We start from the raw sequence: 25,782 nt of genomic DNA, 5'->3' as shown, positions 1-25,782 counted from the left end.
GGAACGCGGGTGGCGCTGTGGGTTAAACCACAGAGCCCAGGGCTTGCCGATCAGAAGGTCGGCGGTTCGAATCCCCGCGATGGGGTGAGCTCCCGTTGCTCAGTCCCAGCTCCTGTCAACCTAGCAGTTCGAAAGCACGTCAAAGTCCAAGTAGATAAATAGGTACTGCTCTGGCGGGAAGGTAATTGGCATTTCCATGCACTGCTCTGGTTCGCCAGAAGTGGCTTAGTCATGCTGGCCACATGACCCGGAAGCTGTACGCCGGCTCCCTTGGCCAATAAAGCGAGATGAGCGCCGCAACCCCAGAGTCGGTCACGACTGGACCTAATGGTCAGGGGTCCCTTTACCTTTACCTTACCCTACAGCTCGTGAGAGCACTGGAACAAGGAATGAAGACCGGGCGCCTAGATTTCTGCCCCTGGTGATGGTCAGCCTCTCTTATTCCTACTGTGCCCCCCCCCTGCATTTGATGTTCGCAGAGAAGGGAGGGAGGCCTGAACTCCCCCTTCATGCACTTAGGGGTCAGCTTCAAGCTGTTCCTTAAATCTAGAGCCCAAGGGTTTTCCTCAAGAGGGCAGGCCTTTGGATTTGGGCGAGGAAGGTGGAAACGCGAGCTGCTCCGGCACCAGCCGGGAACGCCGGCCAAACAAAACGAGTGCCGAAGGATTTCCAAGAGAACCGAGCTGTGTTATGAGCAAAGTACACGCTGTTCTTTCTGGGCCGTCTGCTGTTACGTCACTCTGACTGCTCATGCTTTGGAAGGCTTAAATTTGGGCACAAAATGGGGGGGGGCACACACACAAAAAAACAAGGATGCAAAGGAAGGGCGTGTCCGTGTGGATTTTCTGCTGAACAATTTGTTTTGTTTTTACAATTCTTTAGTTTGGGTTCTGTATATATATATATATCTAAAACCGAGGGAGAAATTATTCATGCCTCATCATGCTCCGTCTCCAAAACTGTGCCAGATTTATGCGCTGGCAGGGGAAGGAGGAAGTTTCCTTTGGAAATTACGTTTGCCCTGAATTCCATAACCAAACCAGATGGATCCTGCAGCTCCCAGGCAGTTAGGAGCAGAGGAAGCGGCTTTAGACTGACTCAAGAACTATTGGTCCACCTAGGTTAGGACTGTCCGCTCTGGCAGGCAGCAGCTCTCCAGGTTTCATGTAAGGCACTCTCTGGAAATGGCAGGGATTGAGCCTGCGAGCTTCTGCGTGCAAGACGGGTGGGCCTTAGAGACCCCTCTGCTTGCTGGCGGAAGCGAGGACGGGAGTGACAGGAGATGGGAGAGCTCAACTAGAAAGCTCTGTCCCCAGAACTCCCATTCCAGGGAGGCTCACTGTTTTTGTTTGGGTGCCTGGTGAAGAAGACCTTAACATTCACCTAGGTCAGTTCCGGGGAATGTTTGACTCTCTAGATATTGCTGAACTACAACTCCCATCAGCCCCAGCAAGCATGGCCAGTGGCCAGGGTTGATTGGGGTTGTCTTTCAGCAAAATCCAAAGGACCAAAGTTCCCCACACCTAGTGCAGGCCTCTTAGATCTGATGTTTTGACTCCCAATTCCTGGTTGCCAGTTAGTATGCCCAGTGGTCCAAAATAATATATATACTGTGGTACCTCGGGTTACATACACTTCAGGTTACAGATGCTTCAGGTTACAGACTCCACTAACCCAGAAGTATTACCTCGGGTTAAGAACTTTGCTTCAGGATGAGAACAGAAATCGTGCGGCGGCAGCAGGAGGCCCCATTAGCTAAAGTGGTGCTTCAGGTTAAGAACAGTTTCAGGTTAAGAACGGACCTCCAGAACGAATTAAGTTCTTAACCTGAGGTACCACTGTGTGTGTGTGTGTGTGTGTGTGTGTGTGTGTGTGTGTGTGTGCCTTTTTCTTTTCTTTTCTGCAGGAAAAATGGTCCAAAATTATTATTTTCTAAAATAGGCACCCGCAAACTTGGCCCTCCAGCTGTTTTGGGACTACAGCTCCCATCATCCCTAGCTAACAGGACCAGTGGTCAGGGATGATGGGAATTGTAGTCCCAAAACAACTGGAGGGCCAAGTTTGGGGGTGCCTGTTCTAAAAAAAAGCCTTTCTTTCTTTCTTTCTTTCTTTCTTTCTTTCTTTCTTTCTTTCTTTCTTTCTTTCTTTGGAAAAGACCCAAACCTAACTGTCCATGGCTATATATACAGTGGTACCTCTGCTTATGAACTTAATTCATTCCAGAGGTCCATTCTTAACCTGAAACCATTCTTAACCTGAGGTACCACTTTAGCTAATGGGGCCTCCCGCTACTGCCGCCACTGCCGCCACTGTGCAATTTCTGTTTTCATCCTGAGGTAAAGTTCTTAACCCGAGGTACTACTTCCGGGTCAGCAGAGTCTGTAACCCGAAGTGTTTGTAACCCAAAGTACCACCATAATTCATTATGACTCTCCTTCTCTTTATTATTAATTTACATTCTTTATGCAAAAAGTCTCAGGTCAACTAAAACAAGATAACCTATGAACGGAGAAAATCAGTTCAAAGCTAGGGAATTCAAATTGAATTCAAATTTCAACATTACGAAATTTGCAAAGTGCTCCTCCGACAGCACATCACCTTGTACATTTCTCTCTCGCGCCTCTCTGTTTTCACAAGTTTCTATCAGCAATCCTGTACCTGCGATTTTTTTTTTTTACATTTCCCAGCAAGTTCCTTTAGTCTTTCCACTTGCAACTCTGGGCTTGAGGCACCCAAACAGGATTAAGAGTAGAGGAGTCCCTGGAACGCCGGCGTAGCCGATTCTCTGTCGCTCAAAATCCCCGCCAGGGGCCTCCTCTGTCTCCACAATGCCACCAAACGTGCGTGAAAAAATCTCCTCTTACATACTGCTTGTGACATCTTTGGATGCTTTCGAAGTGCAGTGGAAACAAAGCAAAAAAAAAAATAATGTATGATTTATCAATGAGGGACAAGAAGCCAAATCAAAACACTCAGTGAGAAAATCTCTCTATTTCTCTTTGAGCTGGAAATGGGGGGGGGAACTGGCTTAATTTCACACTAGAGAAGTCTTTCAAGGCAAAGGATTTCTTCTTGACGCTCCCCCCCCCCCCGCACCAAATGAAGGATGTTCCTGGAAAGGGGGCGGCGGGGGGGGGATGCCTCCAGTTTATTAAATTAGATGAAATCATCAAGTTTCCAGCAGAAGTTACTGGTCAGCACGTACAGGGAGAAGACGGTTGCCCTAAATGGTGGAAAACCTGGATCGGTTTCTGTGCAACGGCCCGAGGCTTGTATCACATAATCTCTCCCAATGCTAATCAAATATTTCAAGCTCATCCTCCCCAACAAAAGCTCAACAATTCTGGTCAATCCAGTGGGTAAGATCACTGCCAGTTGAACAGAGGGATGTTGCAAAAGCAGTTGTCTTTTTGAGAGCCTTGTAGGAGGGCCAGAGTAGCAATTGCTTCCTTTCTGTAAGGAAGCGTTGGGGAAAAGTCCTGCCAAGAGAACCTAGGAAAAAGGTATAAGGAGGAATGGAGGACTTTGGGAGCAGGATACTGGTCTCGACGGAACTTGCTTGCTTGGAAATGTTTTCCACCACTGTCCCGGAGCTCACCAGAGATCGAACCCAGGACTTTTGACATGCAAATGACGCATTGTAGGAATGGCCATTCCTCGGACTCTCTTTTGTGCAAAACTGATATTGCACTCTTTTGTGCAAAACTGATATTGCACAGTTGGAATTTCTGTTTTCTGGGGCTGGGGGGAATCGTCTACTGTCATAAAGACTAGACTCATAGCTTTTCTTTAAAAGTGCAACTAAGGCCAGCGAAAGGCTGTTGTTATTCATGGGCCAGTCCCTCTGCTGTGGGTGCATCATTCCATGCGGACATGTTGCATTATATTTCATTTCTCCTTCCTGCAAACCCCCGGACGGTCTCTCCCGCATATGCATTGGGCGTGTTTATTTAAAGAAAGTGTCTCTCGCGCACAGGGCTGTGTCACTGCACACTTTAATTGGTACCTTTCGTTTATCCGCCCCCGAGCTGGATAATCCGTCAAAGCACTTGACTAATTTTAATTGGCAAAGGGAGCGGGAGAAAGAAAAAGTTGATAGGAGGCTCTGCAAGCTTTGGAACAGACCGGCTTGGTTTCTTTGAAGTTGTTTCGGTTTCTCCGTGCTACTGTTAGGGGGAGAACGTTGCATCTTTGATATATCCTTTCTGTTCCCTCCTAGGAGGAGGAGCAGCTTTTGCTTGTTAAAAACGATGAATTATGCTTCCTGCGGTATCTCAAGAACTCCCCTTTATGGAGGTTTTTCATTCACGTTCATCCAGCCAGCTTAAAGGCAAATGTTTAAACAATTGGCAACTCTTTGCTGGCGTCCCTGTAACTCTTTGGCACTGAAATTTGATCCCACCCTGGCATGATAAAATTATCAGATGTTCAGGGTAGTTGTTTTGGAGAGGTTCGTAAGGCACAGGACTCCAAACTAGGGGCTCCGCCAGCCAGACTCAGGGGCATTGCTGTTGCTCTGCTAATTTGCCACCAGAGGGCGCTGCTGGCCATCTCCCCTGCCCCTCAGCGCCCTATGGTGACCAGAGAGCAGTATTGCAGCTTCCATCTCAGCAAGGACCAGCAGGAGAACTACGTGGACTTGTGAGGTGGTGGGCTCTCCTTCCTTGGAGGTATTTAAGCCGGTTTCAGACGTGGGTAGCACTGTGGGTTAAACCATAGAGCCTAGGACTTGCCAATCAGAAGGTCGGCGGTTTGAATCCCTGCAACGGGGTGAGCTCCCGTTGCTCAGTCCCATCTCCTGCCAACCTAGCAGTTCGAAAGCAGGTCAAAGTGCAAGCAGATAAATAGGTACCACTCCGGCGGGAAGGTGAACGGCGTTTCCGTGTGCTGCTCTGATTCGCCAGAAGCTGCTTAGTCATGCTGGCCACATGAGCCTCGGCCAATAAAGCGAGATGAGCGCTGCAACTCCAGAGTCGGTCATGACTGGACCTAATGGTCAGGGGTCCCTTTACCTTTACCAGGTGTCCATTTGTCATGTATGATCTAGCTGAGATTCCGGCATTGCAGAGGGCTGGACTAGATGCCCCTTGGGATCCCTTCCAAGATACGAGAGCGTGATGGATCCCCAGAGAATGCTTGCATTTCCTCCTTTCCCTTTTGGAAAGCCGCATGTAGAGAAAGAGATCGGCTGGAGACAGTCTCAGCCGAGACATTCCTGCTGCTTTGGGAATTATTTAAGGGCGTCCAGAGGCCCAAAGGAAGGAAGCAGCTTTGGCCTTTGGAAACAGAATTGCCAGCCGTCATAAGGAAACGAGGAGCCTTCAGGATCAGGCCCGCAGGCAGGATTCGAACACAAGAGACCTCTCCCCTCCCGCCGTTTCCAGCAACTGGCTTTCAGAAGTATTTCTGCCTCTGAATGTGGAAGCATAGCGCAGTCCTTGTGGCCGGGAGCCATCAATAGCCCTCTCCTTTGTCCAATCCTCTTCTTAAAGAGGCTGATTCCTTTCTTCCCCCTGCTGTTCCTTCCCTCCCTCTTCCTCGCTTGAATTAAAAAATGAGGGTGAATTAAAAGCAATGAGCGCTGAGGGCTGGAATGTTACTGGCATCCTTTTAATACTAACAGTAATCCCTTTTTATTTTAAGGTGCAGATGTTCGCCTCGTGAGGATGCCGTGTGCCAAAAGAAGCAACGCTGCTAAGAAGCCAGCTGCTACCGAGAAAGATGTGGGGGTTTTTCCCCCCCTTCTTGGGGATCTTCTGCGCAGGATTCGTTTCAGGAGGGCACCAGTGGTTCACTGGTCACAGCGGCCTTTGCCAAGCGGATGCGCTCCAGATGTTTGGACTCCAGTTCACGTCAGCCCCAGCCGGGAAGGCAGGTTGGCAAAAGCTGTGTGATTAGGGTGTTGAAGAGACCCTGAATTTGGGTGTGAGTAGGGGGAGAGGGAGTAGGTCCATATAGTTAAAGCCATGGTTTTCCCAGTAGGAATGTATGGAAGTGAGAGCTGGACCATAAAGAAGGCTGATCGCCGAAGAATGGATGCTTTTGAATCCTGGTGCTGGAGGAGACTCTTGAGAGTCCCATGGACTGCAAGAAGATCAAACCTCTCCATTCTGAAGGAAATCAGCCCTGAGTGCTCACTGGAAGGACAGATCCTGAAGCTGAGGCTCCAAGACTTTGGCCACCTCATGAGAAGAGAAGACTCCCTGGAAAAGACCCTGATGTTGGGAAAGATGGAGGGCACAAGGAGAAGGGGACAACAGAGGACGAGATGGTTGGACAGTGTTCTCGAAGCTACCAGCATGAGTTTGACCAAACTGCAGGAGGCAGTGGAGGACAGAAGTGCCTGGCGTGCTCTGGTCCAGGGGGTCACGAAGAGTCGGACCCGACTAAACGACTAAACAACAGGGGAAGAGAGAGAGGATGTAGACTGTGGTTCAGGGGGAAACTTGGCTGAGGACTAGGAAACGGCAGGGTGATACCCCAAGGATTTGGCCTCAGAGCTGCGACGCAGGAAGAAGAATGCGAACTTAACTTGGAGGCTTCTCTTGAGACGAGAAAGTGACTTGGTTGGATGACTTCATGGACTCAGAACTGTAGAGTTGGATGGGACCCCAAGAGTCATCTAGTCTAACCCCGCCCCCCCCCCCCCCGCAATGCAGGAATCACAACTAAATACAGTGGTACCTCAGGTTAAGTACTTAATTCGTTCTAAAGGTCCGTTCTTCACCTGAAACTGTTCTTAACCTGAAGCACCACTTTAGCTAATGGGGCCTCCTGCTGCCGCTGCACGATTTCTGTTCTCATCCTGAAGCAAAGTTCTTAACCTGAAGCACTATTTCTGGGTTAGCGGAGTCTTTAACCTGAAGTGTATGTAACCTGAGGTACCACTGTAATACCTGACAGGTGGCCATTCAAAACCTCTGTTTAAAAATCTGATCCGCTCGTTTGTTTTGATGTAGGAATCGCTTCGGTTGAACCATCCCAAAGCAATTTTAACACTGCGGAACGTATTTGAAAACCGTTCCGGAGCCAGTACAGTAGTACCTCAGGTTAAGAACTTAATTCGTTCCAGAGGTCCATTCTTAACCTGAAACTGTTCTTAACCTGAGGTACCACTTTAGCTAATGGAGCCTTCCGCTGCCGCCACACGATTTCTGTTCTCATCCTGAAGCAAGGTTCTTAACCCGAGGTCTGGGTTAGCAGAGTCTGTAACCTGAAGCGTCTGTAACCCGAGGTACCACTGTATAGAAACAGACTGAGGTAAGAATCTCCATTTTAAAAGCTGGAGATCACAGGCATTATAGTCCATCAAGGGGCAATTGTGTCTCATCGGCCTGGGAAAGTAGCCCATCTAGGAGAAGGAAAACTCTGACCCTAAACCTTTCTTGCCTTGTGGGGTATCTTTGGGAGAAGACAAGACTAAGGGGGAGGGGAAACCCTTCACAAATCCGAAGTGGAATCCCTAAGACGCTCAGATGGTGCCCTATACACTTCCTTCCAGCAATTTCTGCAGCCAAGCTGGTGCTAAATGTCTTGCTCTGCTTTCCACATGAGCGAGGCTGAGAGAGGAGCGTCTTTTTGACTGGGCAGCCCAGGGCCTCCACACACACTGCCCAGGTTGGCTCCCCAGGAAGGTCACTTTGGCGCTGCTAATGCAGTGGTTGGCTTCACCCCCAGAGCTTAACTCCATTGCCTCTCAAGACAGATGGATGCTAATAAGTCCATCAACATCTGGAGGGTCAAAGGCTTCTCCCTTCCCCAGTGTAGCACAGATGTTGCAGGAGACCGCCCTGCAATCTGCAGACCACATTTGCACATGCACCAGCCCAGGGGTGGGGGAAGCGGGGGGGGGGGAGGAAAGGAACTACGCTCATATTTTTGGAACGCCTCCCTCCAGAAGCACTTCTTCCCCTTCGAGAAACCTCTGCGAGAGGCTGCCAGTTCGGAGCCTTTGTGATTAATCCCGGAGTCACGCTTCCAGAATGCGCACACAGTTGTCCTTTTCACCAGCCAGAGTGAGATGATGGATTGCTTCTCGTTTAGAACTTCCAACCGCAGGAATTTGGTTTTTTCGGGGAGGAAGGAGAAGTGCCCAGCTGTGGAGAGGAGGCTTTGAATTTCCTCTGCTGTTCTTTACGTGTTGGGAGATAAGGAGCCAAAATGGGAGTTAAGAGCCGTGGCGACATGTGCAAACCAATACCCAGAAGATGGCAAAGCTGGGTTGTTTGGATGCTGGAAGGAATTTTGGCCTGGGTTGAGGTGATGCCTTCCCTTCACCTGTTGACAAGAAAACACAGAGCTGAAAGTTTTCCAGCTTGGTAAAGGGACCCCTGACCATTAGGTCCAGTCACGGACGACTCTGGGGTTGTGGCGCTCATCTTGCTTTATTGGCTGAGGGAGCCGGCGTACAGCTTCCGGGTCATGTGGCCAGCATGACTAAGCCGCTTCTGGAGAACCAGAGCAGCGCATGGAAACACTGTTTACCTTCCCGCCGGAGCGGTCCCTATTTATCTACTTGCACTTTGACGTGCTTTCGAACTGCAGGAGCAGGGACCGAGCAACGGGAGCTCACCCCGTCGAACCACCGACCTTCTGATCAGCAGGTCCTAGGCTCTGTGGTTTAACCCACAGCGCCACCCGCGTCCCTTGGTAGTTAAGGGCTGTTAGCCTACCTGGAGCTCGCAGATCTGACTTCCTTCTTCTCCAAAGGTCGGCTGTCCTATCTTTCACACCCAAGAAGGGTTTTCCAGTGTGAACTTTATTTGTCACATACAGTTGTTGGAATGGGCAAATCAGTCTCCCCCTTTCTCATTTTCCCATCCTTTGGTTTAGCTCTCCGCACCTTCTGCGTCAAACAACCTGGTGAAAATGTGCCACCCAATTTATAATATGCACCTTTTGAAAATGCGGTTTCCCACAATACAATGCATTTGTGTGTGTGCATGCATATAACACTGTTTTCACTGATATATATATATACATACTTTGCCCAGTGTGTGCATTTTTGTACACGTTACTTGGCCGGGAGAACTGTATTTCAAAACTTGGGGAAGTTCTAACGTTCCAAATGTTCACATCATCGTTTCCGGAAGTCTGGTTTGGGTGGTTTTGCCTTTGAATGCAAAGTGAATTGTGTTTCTCTCCCCACTAATGGTGGATAAGCTGATGGCTAACATCACATCATTGGCACATAGTTCCCTGTTCCTGATTGCCAGTGGGGCCTATTTAATTATTATTTTTTAGATAAAAGAAAATGCCCAGCCCTTGCGCTCACATCTCTTCTTTCTAGGTCAGGCTGCGGCCTCTTCTGCCGTCGGAGGAAGTCTGTCTGGAGCTCCCTCAGGAAGCTGGTTTCATATGGTGGTTTAGATTTAACTACACGATGTCTAGCACCATTTGAAATCAGTGTTCTTGGGGGAAGGTTGGCTGCACATTCGCCGGACGGGAAGCGACTCTGGTTTGGAGGCAAAGGAAGTGCAAGGCCTCCCGAAAAATCCTTCTGGGACAAACCTCGTCAGAAAAGGAATTGTCGCCTGCACAGACTCACACAGCACGGTAGCAATGTTGAGCAAAGGCCGTAGAGTTGGGGGTCCCAAGAGTTTTCTAGTCTAGCTCCCTGCAATGCAGAAATCACGGCTGAAGGACAGGTGACCATGGTTTGCTTTTTTAGCATAACCCATCAAAATGGTGTCCTCCTAGGGAACTGGTTAAAAAGAGAGATTGAGATGCTCAGATTATTGGAAAGCTGTGTTTAGTAAAGTTTTGAGGGGAGGCGGGAGAACAGAGCAAGGTTTGCTTGGTGAAGAAATAAGTGGGTTGTCAGACACTCAAGAGTTTAGAGCCCATTTAGAATCCCATTTCTGTGTGGGCCTTTTCTCTGGGACGTTCTCTTGATTTATTTAACAAAATCCATATACTACTTGATTGCAAAAGCAGAAACCTTAAAGCGGTTTGCAAAAAGAGTAAAACAAGGCAGATCTTATGCACATTAGTAAGAGTCTTAATTTTTTTTTTGGTTTGCAAGTAAAAGCACACAGCCAGAGACAAATTGGAACGACGATTCAACAAAGCATGTGTAATAAGCAAAAGAGAGGTAGTTTTCAGAATGGCTACAGATAACGCAAGATATGCTGCAACGATTCAAAGGAAACTGAATTGGCTGGTGTAAAGGACACCTGCCATAGCTTTGTCAGTCACATCCAATATCCTATTAAGATGTGAAGGTCTTTAATTAGACTTACACAATGGAATCTTTGCTCGTTCAGCATCTGAACTGAACGTATGCTGTGTTGTTGTTGTTTTGACATATATATATATATATATATACTTTCAATATTCCCAGCACATATTACATTAGCATCAGCATCTACAGATTCCAGTAACCCCTATAGAGGATGACTGATTTCTTCTGGTGTTCAGAGTCTATTTCTCTTTCTAGCACCATTTGAAATCGGTTATAGTGATTGGGGAAGAGCACCGTGTATAAGCTGATCCAAAGTTGCAACTGTATTTCAAATAAATTGTCGCTTCGGTTGGTTGGAGAGCTGGAACTGCAAAAACCTGGGTTTGAAGGTCTGTTTCAAGGTGAAGAGACAGTGTCACGAGGAAGTGAAATCGGTGATGGTCCAGTGGGCAAGGGATTTTGGATACAATATCCAATTGGAGGACTGGGAAAGGTTATGGAAGGTGAACATAAAATTCACGGCCTGTACGCTTTTGAAAGAAAATATGATGAAGATGCTTTACAGGTGGTATATGACGCCAGTGAGGCTGGCAAGGATGTACAAGATAGATAACAAATGCTGGAAATGCAGACAGACAGAGGGGACATTTTACCATCAATGGTGGGAATGCAAAAAAATTAAAAGTTTTTGGGAGGAGATTTATAACGAAATGAAAAAGATGCTGAGATATACCTTCGTTAAAAGACCAGAAATCTTCCTATTGGGTATTGTAAGAAAAGATATAGAAAGAAAGGACCGCAAACTCTTTCAGTATGTGGCAACGGCCGCAAGAATTGTGCTAGCACAGAGATGGAAGCAGGAGGAAATTCCAACGGTGGAAGAGTGGAGAGAAAAATTGATAGAATATGTAGAATTGGATAAATTAACAGGGAAAATTAGATACACTAAAGACCAAAAGTTTATTCAAGACTGGGGGAAATTTGTGGGGTATCTGGAAAACAACTGTGATGTAAATACAACGCTGGTGGGTTTAAAAGAGGCACTGTAAAGAATTAATAAGTATTGTCGAATAGAAATAATGAGGGAAGGGAGGGAAAACGGCAATATGTAAGAACGGAATGCGTATGAAAGGGAAAACTACGAATGATTGTCAGTAACGTTGAAGGAAGTCCAAAATGGATAAGAATGTTATGATATGGATAAAAATGTATAACTGGTTGGAAACCAATAAAATTTTAAAATGCAAAAAAAAAAAAAAAAAAGAAGAGACAGTGTCTGAAACTGGGATATGTCAGTTCTCATCTGTAAGGTGGGGGGTAGGAGCAGTCTACCTCACAAGGCTGTTGTTGGGGACCAGTGCAATAAAGATTGTGGCGCAGTTTGCAAGTCAACCGCAGCATAAATTGCACCTGCCATTATTTTCCCTTTTGAAAGTTGCATGCATGTGCAGAATTGTCTGGTTACGTGAAAGGAATCCATCATAATGTCAAGGAAGAACGTTGACTTGCGATCAGCGGACAATGAAAAGATTACTGGAAGGCACTTTCCCACCTCACAAAGTGTTTCCCAGCACAGACCCCATTCTTTGCAAGAACCTGCCTAGAATAAGAGTTGCAGGGGAACCAAGGGTCATCTAGTCCAACCCTCTGCAATGCAGGAATTTCTAATAATAATAATAATAATAATAATAATAATAATTTATTTATACCCCACCCATCTGGCTGGGCTTCCCCAGCCACCCTGGGTGGCTTCCAACAAAATATTAAAATACCATAATACATCAAACATCAAAAGCTTCCCTGAGCAGGGCTGCCTTCAGATTTCTTCTAAAAGTCTGGTAGTTGTTCTTCTCTTTGACATCTGGTGGGAGGGCGTTCCACAGGGCAGGTGCCACTACCGAGAAGGCCCTCTGCCTGGTTCCCTGTAACTTGGCTTCTCGCAGTGAGGGAACCGCCAGAAGGCCCTCATCGCTGGACCTCAGTGTCCGGGCAGAACGATGGGGGTGGAGACGCTCCTTCAGGTATACTGGACCGAGGCCGTTTAGGGCTTTAAAGGTCAGCACCAACACTTTGAATTGTGCTCGGAAACGTAGTGGGAGCCAATGTAGGTCTTTCAAGACCGGTGTTATGTGGTCTCGGTGCCCACTCCCAGTCACCAGTCTAGCTGCCGCATTCTGGATTAGTTGTAGTTTCCAAGTCGCCTTCAAAGGGAGCCCCATGGAGAGTGCATTGCAGTAGTCCAAGCGGGAGATAACCAGAGCATGCACCACTCTGGTGAGACAGTCCGCGGGCAGGTAGGGTCTCAGCCTGCGTACCAGGTGGAGTTGGTAGACAGCTGCCCTGGATACAGAATTGACCTGCGCCACCATGGACAGCTGTGAGTCCAGAATGACTCCCAGGCTGCGCACCTGGTCCTTCAGGGGCACAGTTACCCCATTCAGGACCAGGGAGTCCTCCACACCAGCCCCCCCCCCCGTCCCCCAAGAACAGTACTTCCGTCTTGTCAGGATTCAACCTCAATCTGTTAGCCTAGAGAATCCAACCTCTGCTTAAAAACCGGCAAGGAAGGAGAGTCCACCAGCTTCCACAGGAGTCTATTCCACTGCCCAACAGCTCTTGCTGCCAGAAAGTTCTTCCTGATATTTGGTCGGAGTCTGCTTTCTTGTAATTTGAAGTCATGGGTTCGAGTCCTACCCTCCAGGAGCAGGAGAAAACAAGCTTGTTCCATGTGACAGCCCTCAAGGTATCTGAAGATGGCTATCGTATCTCGTCTCCGTCTCCTCCAGGCTAAACATGCCCAGCTCCTTCAACCGTTCCTCATAAGGCTTGGTTCCCAGGCCCTGAATCACCTTGGTTGTCCTCTGCACACATCCCAGAGGATTTTGGACCGCCGCCCCTGCTGCTAGAAGATCCTTTGAGCTGGTGCTACCAAGAAATCAATGTGCAAAAAATGTGCTCTGCCGCTGAGCTATGTTCTCACCCCAACATGAGCACATGCAGCTAAAATCTCTGAGGGTGTGCTGCCCTCTGGTGTTGCTTTTTCATGCAGCAGCCAAGTCTTTAAGAAGGGTCCATATTCCGCCAGGGTCTCCACCCCAACAGAACTTCTGTATACATAAGCACGGATCCAGACACCCACCCCAGTTTAGGGCAATCATTGACAGTTCCCAACCAGCTGACTCGCTGTCGCTTTATGCTCCTAAACGCCCCCTAAAACCACCGTCTCATTCATGTGAAACGTTTGATTTGTTTTCTTTTTAAAAAATTATTAGCAATTTCAACATAACAAATTATCAAACCATATAATCACATACATTATTTTTTTCCCTACCCCCACCAAAGACTTTCCTCGGCTCCTCTGATTTCTCAGCACATATTATTCTCTGCGTAGCTGTCAACATTTCTCTTTTTTTTTAAGGGAACTTCCCTTATTCCGAATAGGATTCCTCACAAGAAAAGGGAAAGGTTGACAGCTGTGATTCTCTGCATGTTATAAAATTTTACATATCCTTACATTATCTATCTAACATCAACCAATAAATTTGTGTATGTTTATTCAAAACCTGCCAAGGAGTCCAGTTCATTTTGTTGTCCTTTTAAATAATTTGTAAAAAAAAGCTCCCATTCTTCCTTAAAACCACAGTTGTCCATGTCCCGCAATTTATATGTCAGTTTAGCCTACTTTGCATAACTCATCAGTTTTTCTTGCCACGTTTGATTTGTTTTCAATACGAAGCCAGCGTGGTGTCATGGTTAGAGTGCTTGATTGGGACTGGGGGGGGGGAGACAAGGGTTCGAATTCCCACTCAGCCATGGAGTTCACTGAGTGTGACTTTGGGCCAGCTACTGCCTCTTAAGTCTCACCTCCCTCACCTTGGGTCCCTTGGACAAAAAGGTGGGATATAAGTGCACCAGAAAGATAGGTATAGATCTGCACTGTCTGTGGGTCTTCAGGGTTTTAGGTAGACATGGAATTGTAGATTTAGAAGGGACCCAAGGGTCATCTAGTCCAACCCCCCCCCCCCGTGGTGCAGGAATATCAGCTAAGGCGTCTGTGAAAGGGGGCCATCAAAGTTGTGCTTAAAAACTTGCAATGAAGGAAACGTTTCCAAAGGACTAGAGCAAATTTATATTATATATGAAAGAATATTGTAAACACCTGAAAACGTTTGTAGCTTTGAGATGAACTGTTTTGTAATGACAATATAAGGAACTGATTAACATTTATTTATTTTTTTATTAATATCTTATTTAGTTTTATCAGTGGAAAAATTCAGAAAAAATACAAAAACAGATACAAAGTCAAGATACAAAAATACAAACATTAAAAAAGAAAAACACATAAAGAAAAAACAAAACTCCCTCTTTTTTAGTTTCTCATCTTTAGTTAAGTTATTTTCCTGACTTCCGCACGCCTCCCTTTTTTGTATCCCTTTTTTAAAAATTGGTTCAGCAAATTCATATCCAATTTAGTTTCTCTATTTATCAATCCCATCTTACATTTTACCTTGTTGCTAAAACCCCTTCAATTCAATTCAACGTCATCAGCATTCGAAAATTTTGCAGTATTTCTGTAAATAAGTTTTAAATTTCCTCCAATCTTCTTCCACCAACTCTTCTCCCTGGTCTCGGATTCTGCCAGTCATTTCCGCCATTTCCATATAGTCTATTAATTGCGTTTGCCATTCTTCCAGGGTGGGTAGATCTTGTGTCTGATTAACATTTAATAAGAGGAAATATAAAAATAAGAGAGAAGGTAAAAAGGTGGCTATAGAAATGCTAAGAAGGTAAATATGTACGGAAGTCAGAAAGAGGGGCGGGAGGAGGTTAATGCTGGGATAGAGCGATGTTTGAGCTTATTGATTTATGTATGGATATTGTGATTACAAAAAATTGAAAATGTAATAAAACTTTTTTTTAAAAAAAAAACTTGCAATGAAGGAGGGAAACCTCCCAAGGGAAATCACAGGTTTGCAAATAACAACAACAATATTATTTATACCCCACCCATCTGGCTGGGTTTCCCCAGCCACTCTGGGTGGCTCCCAACATAATTAATGATTATATTAATAATAAAAAAGTGACAAAACATCAAACATTAAAAGCTTCCCTAAACAGGGCTGCCTTCAGATGTCTTCTAAAAGTCAGATAGTTGTTTATTGCCTTGACATCTGGTGGGAGGGCGTTCCACAGGGCGGGCGCCACCACCAAGAAGGCCCTCTGCCTGGTTCCCTGTAGCTTTGCTTCTCGCAGTGAGGGAACCGCCAGAAGGCCCTCGGAGCTGGACTTCAGTTTCCAGACTGAACGATGGGGGTGGAGATGCTACTTCAGGTATGTGGTCCCCACCTCTCCCTGTCTGGCGCTCAGCTCATTAAACACAGAGCGCATCTTCTGTCTCGGCACATTCCTCCTACAAACACATGCGTCCTCCCTAGGCTCTGTCGCTTCTGGCAGAGTAACCGACTGTTCCAAAAAGCACAGAAAGCAAAACAGACAAAATGTACCTTGCACAAAATAGCAACTGTGGTGGTTTTTTCCTCCATCTAAAAGCAGAAACCTGACATGCTGTCAATTGCTGTGTTGTTGTTGTGGGTAAGTGACAGCCTTTGAGCACAAGAGGGCGCCCAAGCGCCATGAAATAAAGATATTTGGAATTATACTGTTTGAACAAGCTGAAGATTTATTTTTGGTGCTTTTGCTTTAATCCTCCTCCACCCGACAAAGCAAAAGCCAAGCGCCCTTGTGAGTGAATGCTGGGAGCAGATATTACTGCTATTTTTGGGTGATTCATAAATAGGTTGCTTGCCTGCTATTGCTCTGTCCGCCTCAGTCCATGTATGTCTGTGTGGTGTGTCAGGTTTAAACTGAGTTAAATAAATATTCCCTCTTCCCAGGAAAATATATTTCTGGTTGCATTCATTCCATACATTCAAAGCACTAGGATACCACTTTAAGCAGTCATGGGTTCCCGCAAAGAATCCTGGGAGATGTAGTTTATTAAGGGTGCTGGGAGTTGTTAGGGTGCTTCAGAGAGCTACAATTCGCAGAGTTGCCTCTCTGGGAATTGTAACTTTGTGAGGGGAAGGGGGGGTTCCATTAATCTGGGTCCACCCCAGATGTCCCATTAAATGCACCTTTGATTTTTAATATGCAGATTTTTTTAAAAGGCAAATGGTGTAATAATATCCTATTGCTAATTTGTTTTAACTGTTTTAAAAACTGAATTTTAAGTTGCTGAGCTCACCCTGGGACTTGCTGGGGTAAAGCAAGTCATACTACTACTATATGTAGTATAAACACCGACAACTGGGAAACACTGGTCTGTGGGCGCTCCAGTTGGAGAACAGCCTTTACCAAAGGTGTCATGGGCTTTGAAGACACTCGAACTCAGGACTCAAGGGAGAAACGTGCTAAGAGGAAGGCACACTTGGCAAATCCACACTGTGATCAACTCCCGCCTGGAAACCAATGTCCCCACTGTGGAAGGACGTGTGGATCCAGAACTGGCCTCCACAGTCACTTACGGACTCATTGTTAAGACCGTGTTTATTGAAGACAATCTTACTTGGCTATGAGGGATCGCCAAAGAAGAGAAGACTACTACTATAGCAATGAGGAAAAAGTAAAAGGCCATTCACAGGGAAACCAAAATGCTTGCTTACAAAGCTATTGTACTACCAACCTTACTGAATGCTTGTGACACATGGACCATTTATAAACGCCATCTCCAACTCCTGGAAAGATTCCATCACTGGTGTCTGGAAAAATTTACAAATCACTTGGGAAGACAGGCAGCCTAATAGCAGTGTACTGGAAGAAGCAAAGATCACCAGTGTCAATGATTCTTCAACATCATCTTCGTTGGACTGTTCATGTTGTTTGGATGCCTGATGATCGTCTTCCAAAGCAACTACTCTATTGCAAACTTAAAAATGGAAAGCGTAATGCTGGTGGTCAACAAAAGAGGTTTAAAGACTCTCTCAAGGCAAATCTTAAATAATGTAGTATAAACACCCACAACTCGGAAACACTCGCCTGCGAGTGCTCCAGCTGGAGAACAGCCTTTACCAAAGATGTCATGGGCTTTGAAGACACTTGAACTCAGGACAGAAGAAACATGCTAAGAGGAAAGCATGCTTGGCAAATCCACACCATGATCAACTCCCGCCCAGAAACCAATGTCCCCACTGTGGAAGGACGTATGGATCCAGAATTGGCCTCCACAGTCACTTACAGACCCACTGTTATGACCATGTTCATGGAAGGCAATCTTATGAGTGCTCGCCAAAGAATAGAGCTAATAATGCGGTGCTCAGATTGCTGAACTAGGACTTGGGAACCTGGGTTCGAATCCTCACTCATCCATGAAGCTCGCTGGCTGACCTCTCAGCCAAACCCACCTCACAGGGCAGTTGTGGAGATTGCTTGACTTACAGAGTTTACTTATATGCCGCTTTCCCGCAATGAGCTGTACCCAAATCAGCTCACTGCAAAATTTCAAGATGTCCAAATACAAATATACAAAATGCACAGCAGGCTGCTACATTCAGAAATCAGAAATTTGACAAACACAGAATAAATTCAATGTTGGAGGCGGGGAGATGGAATCACCATTCTAGGCTTAACTACCTAAATTCAAAGCAAAACAAAACAAGAGAGGGAAAACCTGAGATCCTGGGAAGAAAAAGTTGGGATATAAATGCAATAAAGGAAGAAGAAAGGCAAGGGGAAAGGGAGCTACAGAGAGAGTAAATCTTGTTAATTATCAGCCCTGCAGCTGATACACTTTGCATTTAAAAAGAAAAAAAGCCCGTGTTGTAAATGCAAAGGGACATCAGAGTCACATTTGGCCCTGAGCTAGCAGGAATCTGACTCAAGATTAGAGAGTCTTTCAAAATGTTAAATCATTTTTTCCCTAATAAATATTTATTAAGGTTTTTACAATGTTACAAAATGAAAAAGAGAAAAGAAAAAATACAAAATAAAAATAGTTAAAAACAATTGAATCTTTTCACCGCTTATCTTTCATTTACTTGTTTCCCGGACCTCCTCATACCTCCCCTTTTTGTATTCCAGTTCAATTTATTAGTTCAGCAATTCCTTTCCCTCCTTATTTTATCCTGATCTTTAATCTTGATATATTGTAACCTAAATTTACCTGTTAAGAATCCAATTTTTTCATATTCTTTTATACCATTACAGCTAGAAACCCCTTCAAAATGTTAAATCATTGGCACTGAGGCTAAGCAAGGAACTGGGGTCCCAGTGCAGTCTTTATTCAGGAGACACCCCATTGAGTTAAATGGGCCTTACTGCCAGGCAAGGTGGTCCAGGGCATTGCGGCCTGGAAAATCTTTTAATTGGTTAGCTATGCTACAAAAAGGTTGCTGCCATTGTAAGGGGGGTTAGAGGCATTCCCAAGCAACCTTCCCAAATATCTCCCAAGTGTATTGGATCTCCCATCAGCTGCACCCAGTATGCTCATACTGGATGGGACTGGAAGCAAATCAAGCTGGGGATGGATGAAAAACAGCTTACAAAATCTCCCGTCACAGAATGCACATGCCCACACTAAAATGATACAAAAGTACATATCTGTAGTGCTATCTGTAGCTGCACTGGCTCCCAGTGGAGTACAGGATCAGGTTTAAGGTGCTGGTTTTAACCTTTAAAGCCCTATACGGCCCAGGACCCTCGCACCTATGGGACCGCTTCTCCTGGTATGTCTCACAGAGGACCTTACGGTCTTCAAATAAAAACATCTTGGAGATTCTGGGCCACAGGGAGGTTAGGCTGGCCTCGACCAGAGCCAGGGCTTTTTCGGCTGTGGCCCCGAACTGGTGGAACGCTCTGTCACAAGAGACTAGGGCCCTGCGGGACTTGACATCTTTCCACAGGGCCTTTGGCCAGGACATAGCCTGACCCTCTCCTTTGGTAATTCTCATAGAAATCTAGCCCAGTGGTTGCCATTAATTTGACTTTAAAATGAATTGATTTTAGAATGCTGTGTTACTTTTACTGTTGTTAGCCACTCTGAGCCCGGCTTCCGCTGGGGAGGGCAGGATATAAATAAATTATTATTATTATTATTATTATTATTATTATTATTATTATTATTATTATTTATTATGATTGCAGAGATCAGGGCAATGGACTAGACTAGCCTTGGCTCTGGTCCAGTGGCGAGAGAGAGAGACTTGTTGAGCCTCCAGATTCTCTCCTACAAATCTCCCCAAAGTTTTTAACATTCACACACATACACAAGACTGGAAATAGGCCAGAGGAAAATATTATTTGGAATTACAAACCTATTGTATCGTACAACTGGGCAGCGTAAATTGATTTTTCATGCCCTTACTTACAGCCCAAAGACAGAGATTGATGCATTGGAAAGATAAATCTATGGCTTCTTTTTGGTCAATGGATTTTGAGATATGACAACACTCGCAACTTATGGACAGATCGCTTGCAGGTGTAGACTTTTTCTGGACAAGAATAATGACATTCGGAACACGTTTATAAAAAATATAGTAGGTTATGAACATATATGTATTTGGATAATAATAACATTTATATGCTTATATCCTAGGCAATGGTATTGAAGTTGTTTGCATATAAAATGATACACTGTAATATATATTTTCTTCTTCATCCGCTTTTTATTTCTACTTTATTTTGTTCAATTAAACCAGGCATGGCCAAAGTTGGCCCTCCAGCTGTTTTGGGACTACAACTCCCATCATCCCTAGCTAACAGGACCAGTGGTCAGGGATGATGGGAGTTGTAGTCCCAAAACAGCTGAACCACCAAGTTTGGCCATGCCTGAATTAAACTATTCTCAATTTACAAAAAGGCTGGAAATAGGACTGGATGCAATGGGAGGGGAAACAAGACTGCGGCCAGAAAATCTGCTTCAGTGAACTTCAGAGGCAGCAACTGATCTAGCGGGAACTTCATGCAAAACAACCTTCCTTTCTGCTTGGGGGCATGCTAGAGGCAGGCTTCTCTACCCCAGAGGCATCTAACACTCCCAAAGATTTGAAATTCACCACAAGCAAAATGAAAAACCACTCTGTTGACGTGACAGATACACATAAAAATCAGGATCAGCTGCTGCTGTGTGTCAAAGAACTGCAGCTGTTAACAGCTGTCTGAACACCTGTCTACTGAAGGAGATGTCTTATCGGTTTGTTGTTGTTTAGTCGTTTAGTCGTGTCTGCCTCTTTGTGACCCCATGGACCAGAGCACCCCAGGCACTCCTGTCTTCCACTGCCTCCCGCAGTTTGGTCAAACTCATGTTCGTAGCTTCAAGAACACTGTCCCACCATCTTGTTCTCTGTCGTCCCCTTCTCCTTGTGCCCTCCATCTTTCCCAACATCAGGGTCTTTTCCAGGGAGTCTTCTCTTCTCATGAGGTGGCCAAAGTCTTTGAGCCTCAGCTTCAGGATCTGTCCTTCCAGTGAGCACTCAGGGCTGATTTCCTTCAGAATGGAGAGGTTTGATCTTCTTGCAGTCCATGGGACTCTCAAGAGTCTCCTCCAGCACCAGAATTCAAAAGCATCAATTCTTCGGCGATCAGCCTTCTTTATGGTCCTGCTCTCACTTCCATACATCACTACTGGGAAAGTCTTATTGGTAGGTAAGCTAAAGAAACTCAAACTAATTTTATTGCGCATGTTTAGCCTGGAGAAAAGAAGACAGGTGATGTGATAGCTGAAGGACTGCCACATGGAGGATGGAGCAAGCTGGTTTTCTGCTGCTCCAGAGAGGAGGACAGAAACCAATATATTCAAATTACAAGACAGGAGATTCTAACTTAATATATGAAGTTATTTCTGGTGCCTTCGAAATTCACTGGAAGCAGACCACGTTAACAGCAAACACATTACATATCTTCCCCCCCCCCTTCCTGTGCCTTATCAATACCTCTGGTGTGCAAATTCAAACAGGGATTTGTATTCTCACGTTCCTCCGGCTTGAATTGCAAATTGTGGGTAAGCTCAGAGAGGGAGTGGCTCTGATGTTCCTTATCAGATTCATGGCTGCCTCTGCATTTTTTATAACCCTGCACCAACCCACCCGTTTCTCCGCCACATCTGACATTTTCACACACACACAAAAACCCCTGGGAGAAATTCTTGCTGACCTCTTCTTTATAAAATCTTGACAGTGACCATTGATTCACCACCTCTTGCATCGCTTCTGACACCTCTAGGTTTCGGACGGTACCTATAGGACGGTAAAAGCAGCTTAGCAATGTTGCTGCCTTTCCTCCTCTATGGGGCTACACATTTTCTCGCTGCCACAAAGGGAGAGGTGGTCCAGGATTTTAAGAACTGCCTCGAGTTCTTCTTGGACAAGATGCCCCCTGGAGAATCTCTGACGCCGCCCAGAGAAGCCAAGATCTGCCAGTTCTATAGGAACGCCTATCGCTTTGCCACGATGTACGACCGGGAGAAGCGGATTCCCATCTACTCCGCTTACAAATGCAAACCTGGGAAGGGACACAGATATCAAGGATGGATGATAGAGCCACAGGTAAGGGGACTTCTCACCTGCCCAATCCAAAAGGACCTTCCGGTTTGCCACCTGTTTTTCTGCACCATATTTGGTGAGGCTCAGCTGACAATTGAGTGTCGTCGTCCCATCCCTGTGGAATGCCACCAAACAGAGCATGTTCAGGGAACTGGTGTCACTGGTGGCTGAACTACAGCTCCCATCATTCTTGCTCACTAGGGCCGATGGGAGTTGTAGTTCACTAACACCAGGTAGCCCCCCTCCCAGGTTCACTGCTTCTGCAAGATTCAGCAGCCGTCTGATGTTTAACCTTTAAACATCTGCTTAAATATGTTTCTTTGCCGCCAGGCTTAAGTGGACAACAAAGATAAACATTTTCTGCGATAATTAGCTGGGAATCTGTTCCATTTCTTTACATGATTTTACTATGTACGTATATAATTGTTATAAACTTATTTGATAAGCTTTATGAAATTGTGGTATACAATCATTTTTATAAACAAATACATTTGTGCTTATTAGGTTGTGCCCAACTAGCTTTTACACAAAGAGTAGACCCATTAAAATGAACAAACCTTCCTTAATCATTGCAAGAAGCAGAGTTACAGGGAACCAGGCAGAGGGCCTTCTCGGAAGTGGCACCCTCCCTGTGGAACGCCCTCCCATCAGATGTCAGGGAAATAAACAACTATCTGACTTTTAGAAGACATCTGAAGGCTGCCCTGTATCAGGAAGTTTGATATTTTACTATGTTTTATATATGCTGTAAGCTGCCCAGAGCGGCAGGGGCAACCCAGTCAGGTGGCTGGGGCATAAATAATAAAATTATTATTATTATTATGCATGGTCATTGATTTCAATAGGTCAACTCTGAGTAAAAGTTAATGTGCAACCTATCATCACTGATTTCTGCACAATTCTCAGAGTGGCTTAGCAACCAGTCCCTCTTCACAGTGGGCTCTGGGAATTGTAGCTTTGGGAGGGGGTATTGGGGGGTCTCCTAACGACTCTCAGCACCTTTAACAAACTAAAGTTCCCAGAAATCTTTGCAGGAAATCAAGACATGTCAAAGTGACACGATAGTGCTGTATGGCGTGGATGTAGCCTCAGTCTCAAAGGTTTGGTTAATAATAATAATAATAATAATAATAATAATTTATTATTTATACCCCGCCCATTTGGTTGAGTTTCCCCAGCCACTCTGGGCGGCTCCCAATCAAGTATTAAAAACAATACAGCATTAAATGTTAAAAACTTCCCTAAACAGGGCTACCTTCAGATGTCTTTTAAAGATAGGATAGCTACTTGTTTCCTTCACATCTGAAGGGAGGGTGTTCCACAGGGTGGGCGCCACCACCGAGAAGGCCCTGTCTGGTTCCACTGCATGTCTGAGCAGGGAGCAGTTGACCTATTTTCCTTGCTGTTTTTCAGCTCGTAGACCCAACTTTGGGGAAGGGTATGGAAGACGAGCGTGAAACCAACGTCGCTGCCGCGGGGATTAAGAAGAGCCAGGCCACTTTTGACGATTATGCGCAGGCCTTAAGCATTGAAAAGGGGCACTTGAACCCAGTGAGCCACCAACCGGACGAAGACAGCAGAGCGGCCACTTCCACTTTGACCAATATCGTGCCCCAGTATAGCAAGCTCAATGAAGGTGCCTGGGCTGAGCATGAGAGCCTCCTCAAGAAAGAAGCCCAGGCTTGCCATGATATGTACGTCCTCGTGGGAGCTGTGCCCGGGGATGAGTATATCTCGGACCTCAGGGTCAATAAGCCCAGCCACATCTGGTCGGCAGCTTGTTGTGTGCTTGATAACCAGCACAGAAAATCCTGGGCTGCCCTAGCGAAAAACAGTGAGAATGAAGTCAAGGAATACAGCTTGGAGACCCTCCAGAAAATCCTAGCTGAACTTTATGGGAAGAAGAAAGTGGATATTTTCAATGGTTCCTGTAACTAGTGTTCAGCTGGTTGCGGGGAGAGCTGGTTTTATCCCCAAGGTAGAGGAAGGATGTATAAAATTCATCTCCCAACCAGAGACGCTCACAATGTCCTCTCACTGCCAGTTCAGTTCACAGGTTGTGAAGTTCTTAAAAGAAATTGGTGGTGAATTGAGATGTTTTATTTTTTCAGATCTTTTTTCAAAATCTTGTTAAATCTTGTTAAATAAAATGAAAACGATGACGTGTTTCTAGGTGGTAGAAGTTTTATTGTTGTTATCAACATTGCGCTCTATAAATTCTGCCCATCTTGCAACACAATCCTATGTTTGGTTACTCAGAAGAAACTGCTGTTGTATTTGATGGGGTTTACTTGTCCAGCCATTGGAAAACATCAGTATTCAGCAAGAACGGTTGGTTAGACACAAAATCTGGGACATGGCTTTTTCTGAACATTTAGTTTGTCAGTACAGTGCTACCTCGGGTTACATAATTCGTTCCGGAGGTCCGTTCTTAACCTGACACTGTTCTTAACACGAAGCACCACTTTAGCTAATGGGGCCTCCCGCTGCTGCCACGCTGCCAAAGCACAATTCCTGTTCTCATCCTGAAGCAAAGGTCTTAACCCGAGGTACTATTTCTGGGTTAGTGGAGTCTGTAACCTGAAGCGTATGTAACCCGAGGTAACACTGTACTGTGTGCTTAGGGGAACTGCTAAGAAAAAGCAATTTGAAAGTATAAGGGAGACTTTCCTGTTATACCTAAATAGGAAAGGGACTTTGATATATATGTGACCCTGGTGGCTTTATAAAGAGGTTATATGCAGGTCGGCGGTAAAACACCAGTCTGGAGAGGCCCATAAACCAGGCTCCTTCGGGTACAGCACTAAATGGCAACTCAGCAAGAGGTGCTTATATTTTTCAAGGCAGCAGCAGCAGCCAAATAAACTGCTCCATATCATCAGTAGCTGGCAAGCGAATCACTACAAAGGAATTTGTGTTGCGAGGAATCGATTTTGTGCAAGATCACTGTGTTTAGTCAGTTTCGACCTCTGTTCGCTTCCCTTGCGCTTCCTCAGGACTATTCGTACTCCTTCATTGGATCCCCTGCCCAGGGACTGAAGGATCTGGCCAGCTCCTGAATGAGCTCATCTGTAATCAGCCACCCCCAGGCTTTAAAGAAAGGACCCAGGTCTCCTTCTTCACTTCTGTAGAGAAGCGTATTGCCCACTGATTCATAGAATCATAGAATCATAGAGTTGGACGAGACCACAAGGGCCATCGAATCCAACCCCCTGCCAAGCAGGAAACACCATCAGAGCACTCCTGACATATGGTTGTCAAGCCTCTGCTTAAAGACCTCCAAAGTAGGAGACTCCACCACACTCCTTGGCAGCAAGTTCCACTGTCGAACAGCTCTTACTGTCAGGAAGTTCTTCCTAATGTTTAGGTGGAATCTTCTTTCTTGTAGTTTGGATCCATTGCTCCGTGTCCGCTTCTCTGGAGCAGCAGAAAACAACCTTTCTCCCTCCTCTATGTGACATCCTTTTATATATTTGAACATGGCTATCATATCACCCCTTAACCTCCTCTTCTCCAGGCTTTCATCTTGAAGGTGTTGTCATTTGAGATGGAGGTTATCTTTTGGTACTCTGCGAAGATGCGGATGTAGGGGTCCCAGCCAAAGGACTCCTGCAACTGAAGAAATATCTTCATCAAACCTTTTATTGGCATCACATACAACATCCAAAACAATCAATACAGAATTACCACTGGGGAAGTGGTGAAGATATATATATACACACAAACACACACAGTGGTACCTCGGGTTACAGACGCTTCAGGTTACAGACTCCGCTAACCCAGAAATAGTACCTTGGGTCAAGAACTTTGCTTCAGGATGAGAACAGAAATCACACGGTGGCAGCAGGAGGCCCCATTAGCTGAAGTGGTACCTCAGGTTAAGAACAGTTTCAGGTTAAGGACGGACCTCCGGAATGAATTAAGTACTTAACCCAAGGTACCACTGTGTGTGTGTGTGTGTATTCAGTTCCTTTCCTAAGGATTTAAGAACAATTTCCGTGCTGCATTCCCTGTCTCTCTGCAGGCTTATGCTACCAAAAAGAGTAGCAGTTTTCACCATTTCAC

At 45.6% G+C, this 25,782-nt stretch overlaps 2 protein-coding genes across 17 annotated transcripts in view; both read left to right on the top strand.

Annotated features, from left to right (window-relative positions):
• Nucleotides 1-23,820, top strand: part of LOC309541425 (endonuclease domain-containing 1 protein-like) — a 157,928-nt gene extending 134,108 nt beyond the window's left edge. For 10 of the 16 annotated variants that reach the window (XM_082239274.1, XM_082239285.1, XM_082239286.1 and 7 more), the window contains 3 exons: nucleotides 5,644-5,875; nucleotides 21,398-21,720; nucleotides 23,131-23,820. In XM_082239274.1, the coding sequence (XP_082095400.1) occupies nucleotides 21,439-21,720; nucleotides 23,131-23,655 (807 nt within the window). In that variant the 5' untranslated portion in view covers nucleotides 5,644-5,875; nucleotides 21,398-21,438 and the 3' untranslated portion in view covers nucleotides 23,656-23,820. The remainder of the gene's footprint in view (nucleotides 1-5,643; nucleotides 5,876-21,397; nucleotides 21,721-23,130) is intronic. The other 6 variants (XM_082239279.1, XM_082239278.1, XM_082239277.1 and 3 more) reach the window with 3 other exon arrangements.
• A 68-nt stretch (nucleotides 23,821-23,888) lies between these two features.
• Nucleotides 23,889-25,782, top strand: part of LOC309541212 (TRPM8 channel-associated factor homolog) — a 33,423-nt gene continuing 31,529 nt past the window's right edge. Inside the window, exon 1 of the mRNA XM_082238782.1 lies at nucleotides 23,889-24,048. The gene's annotated coding sequence lies outside the window, so the exon portion shown is untranslated. The remainder of the gene's footprint in view (nucleotides 24,049-25,782) is intronic.

Source organism: Podarcis vaucheri (genome assembly GCF_965113315.1).
Source record: "Podarcis vaucheri genome assembly, chromosome: 10".
Lineage (NCBI taxonomy): Eukaryota > Metazoa > Chordata > Lepidosauria > Squamata > Lacertidae > Podarcis > Podarcis vaucheri.
Note: the sequence above shows the minus strand (reverse complement) of the source record. Positions and strands in the feature narration are given on the sequence as shown.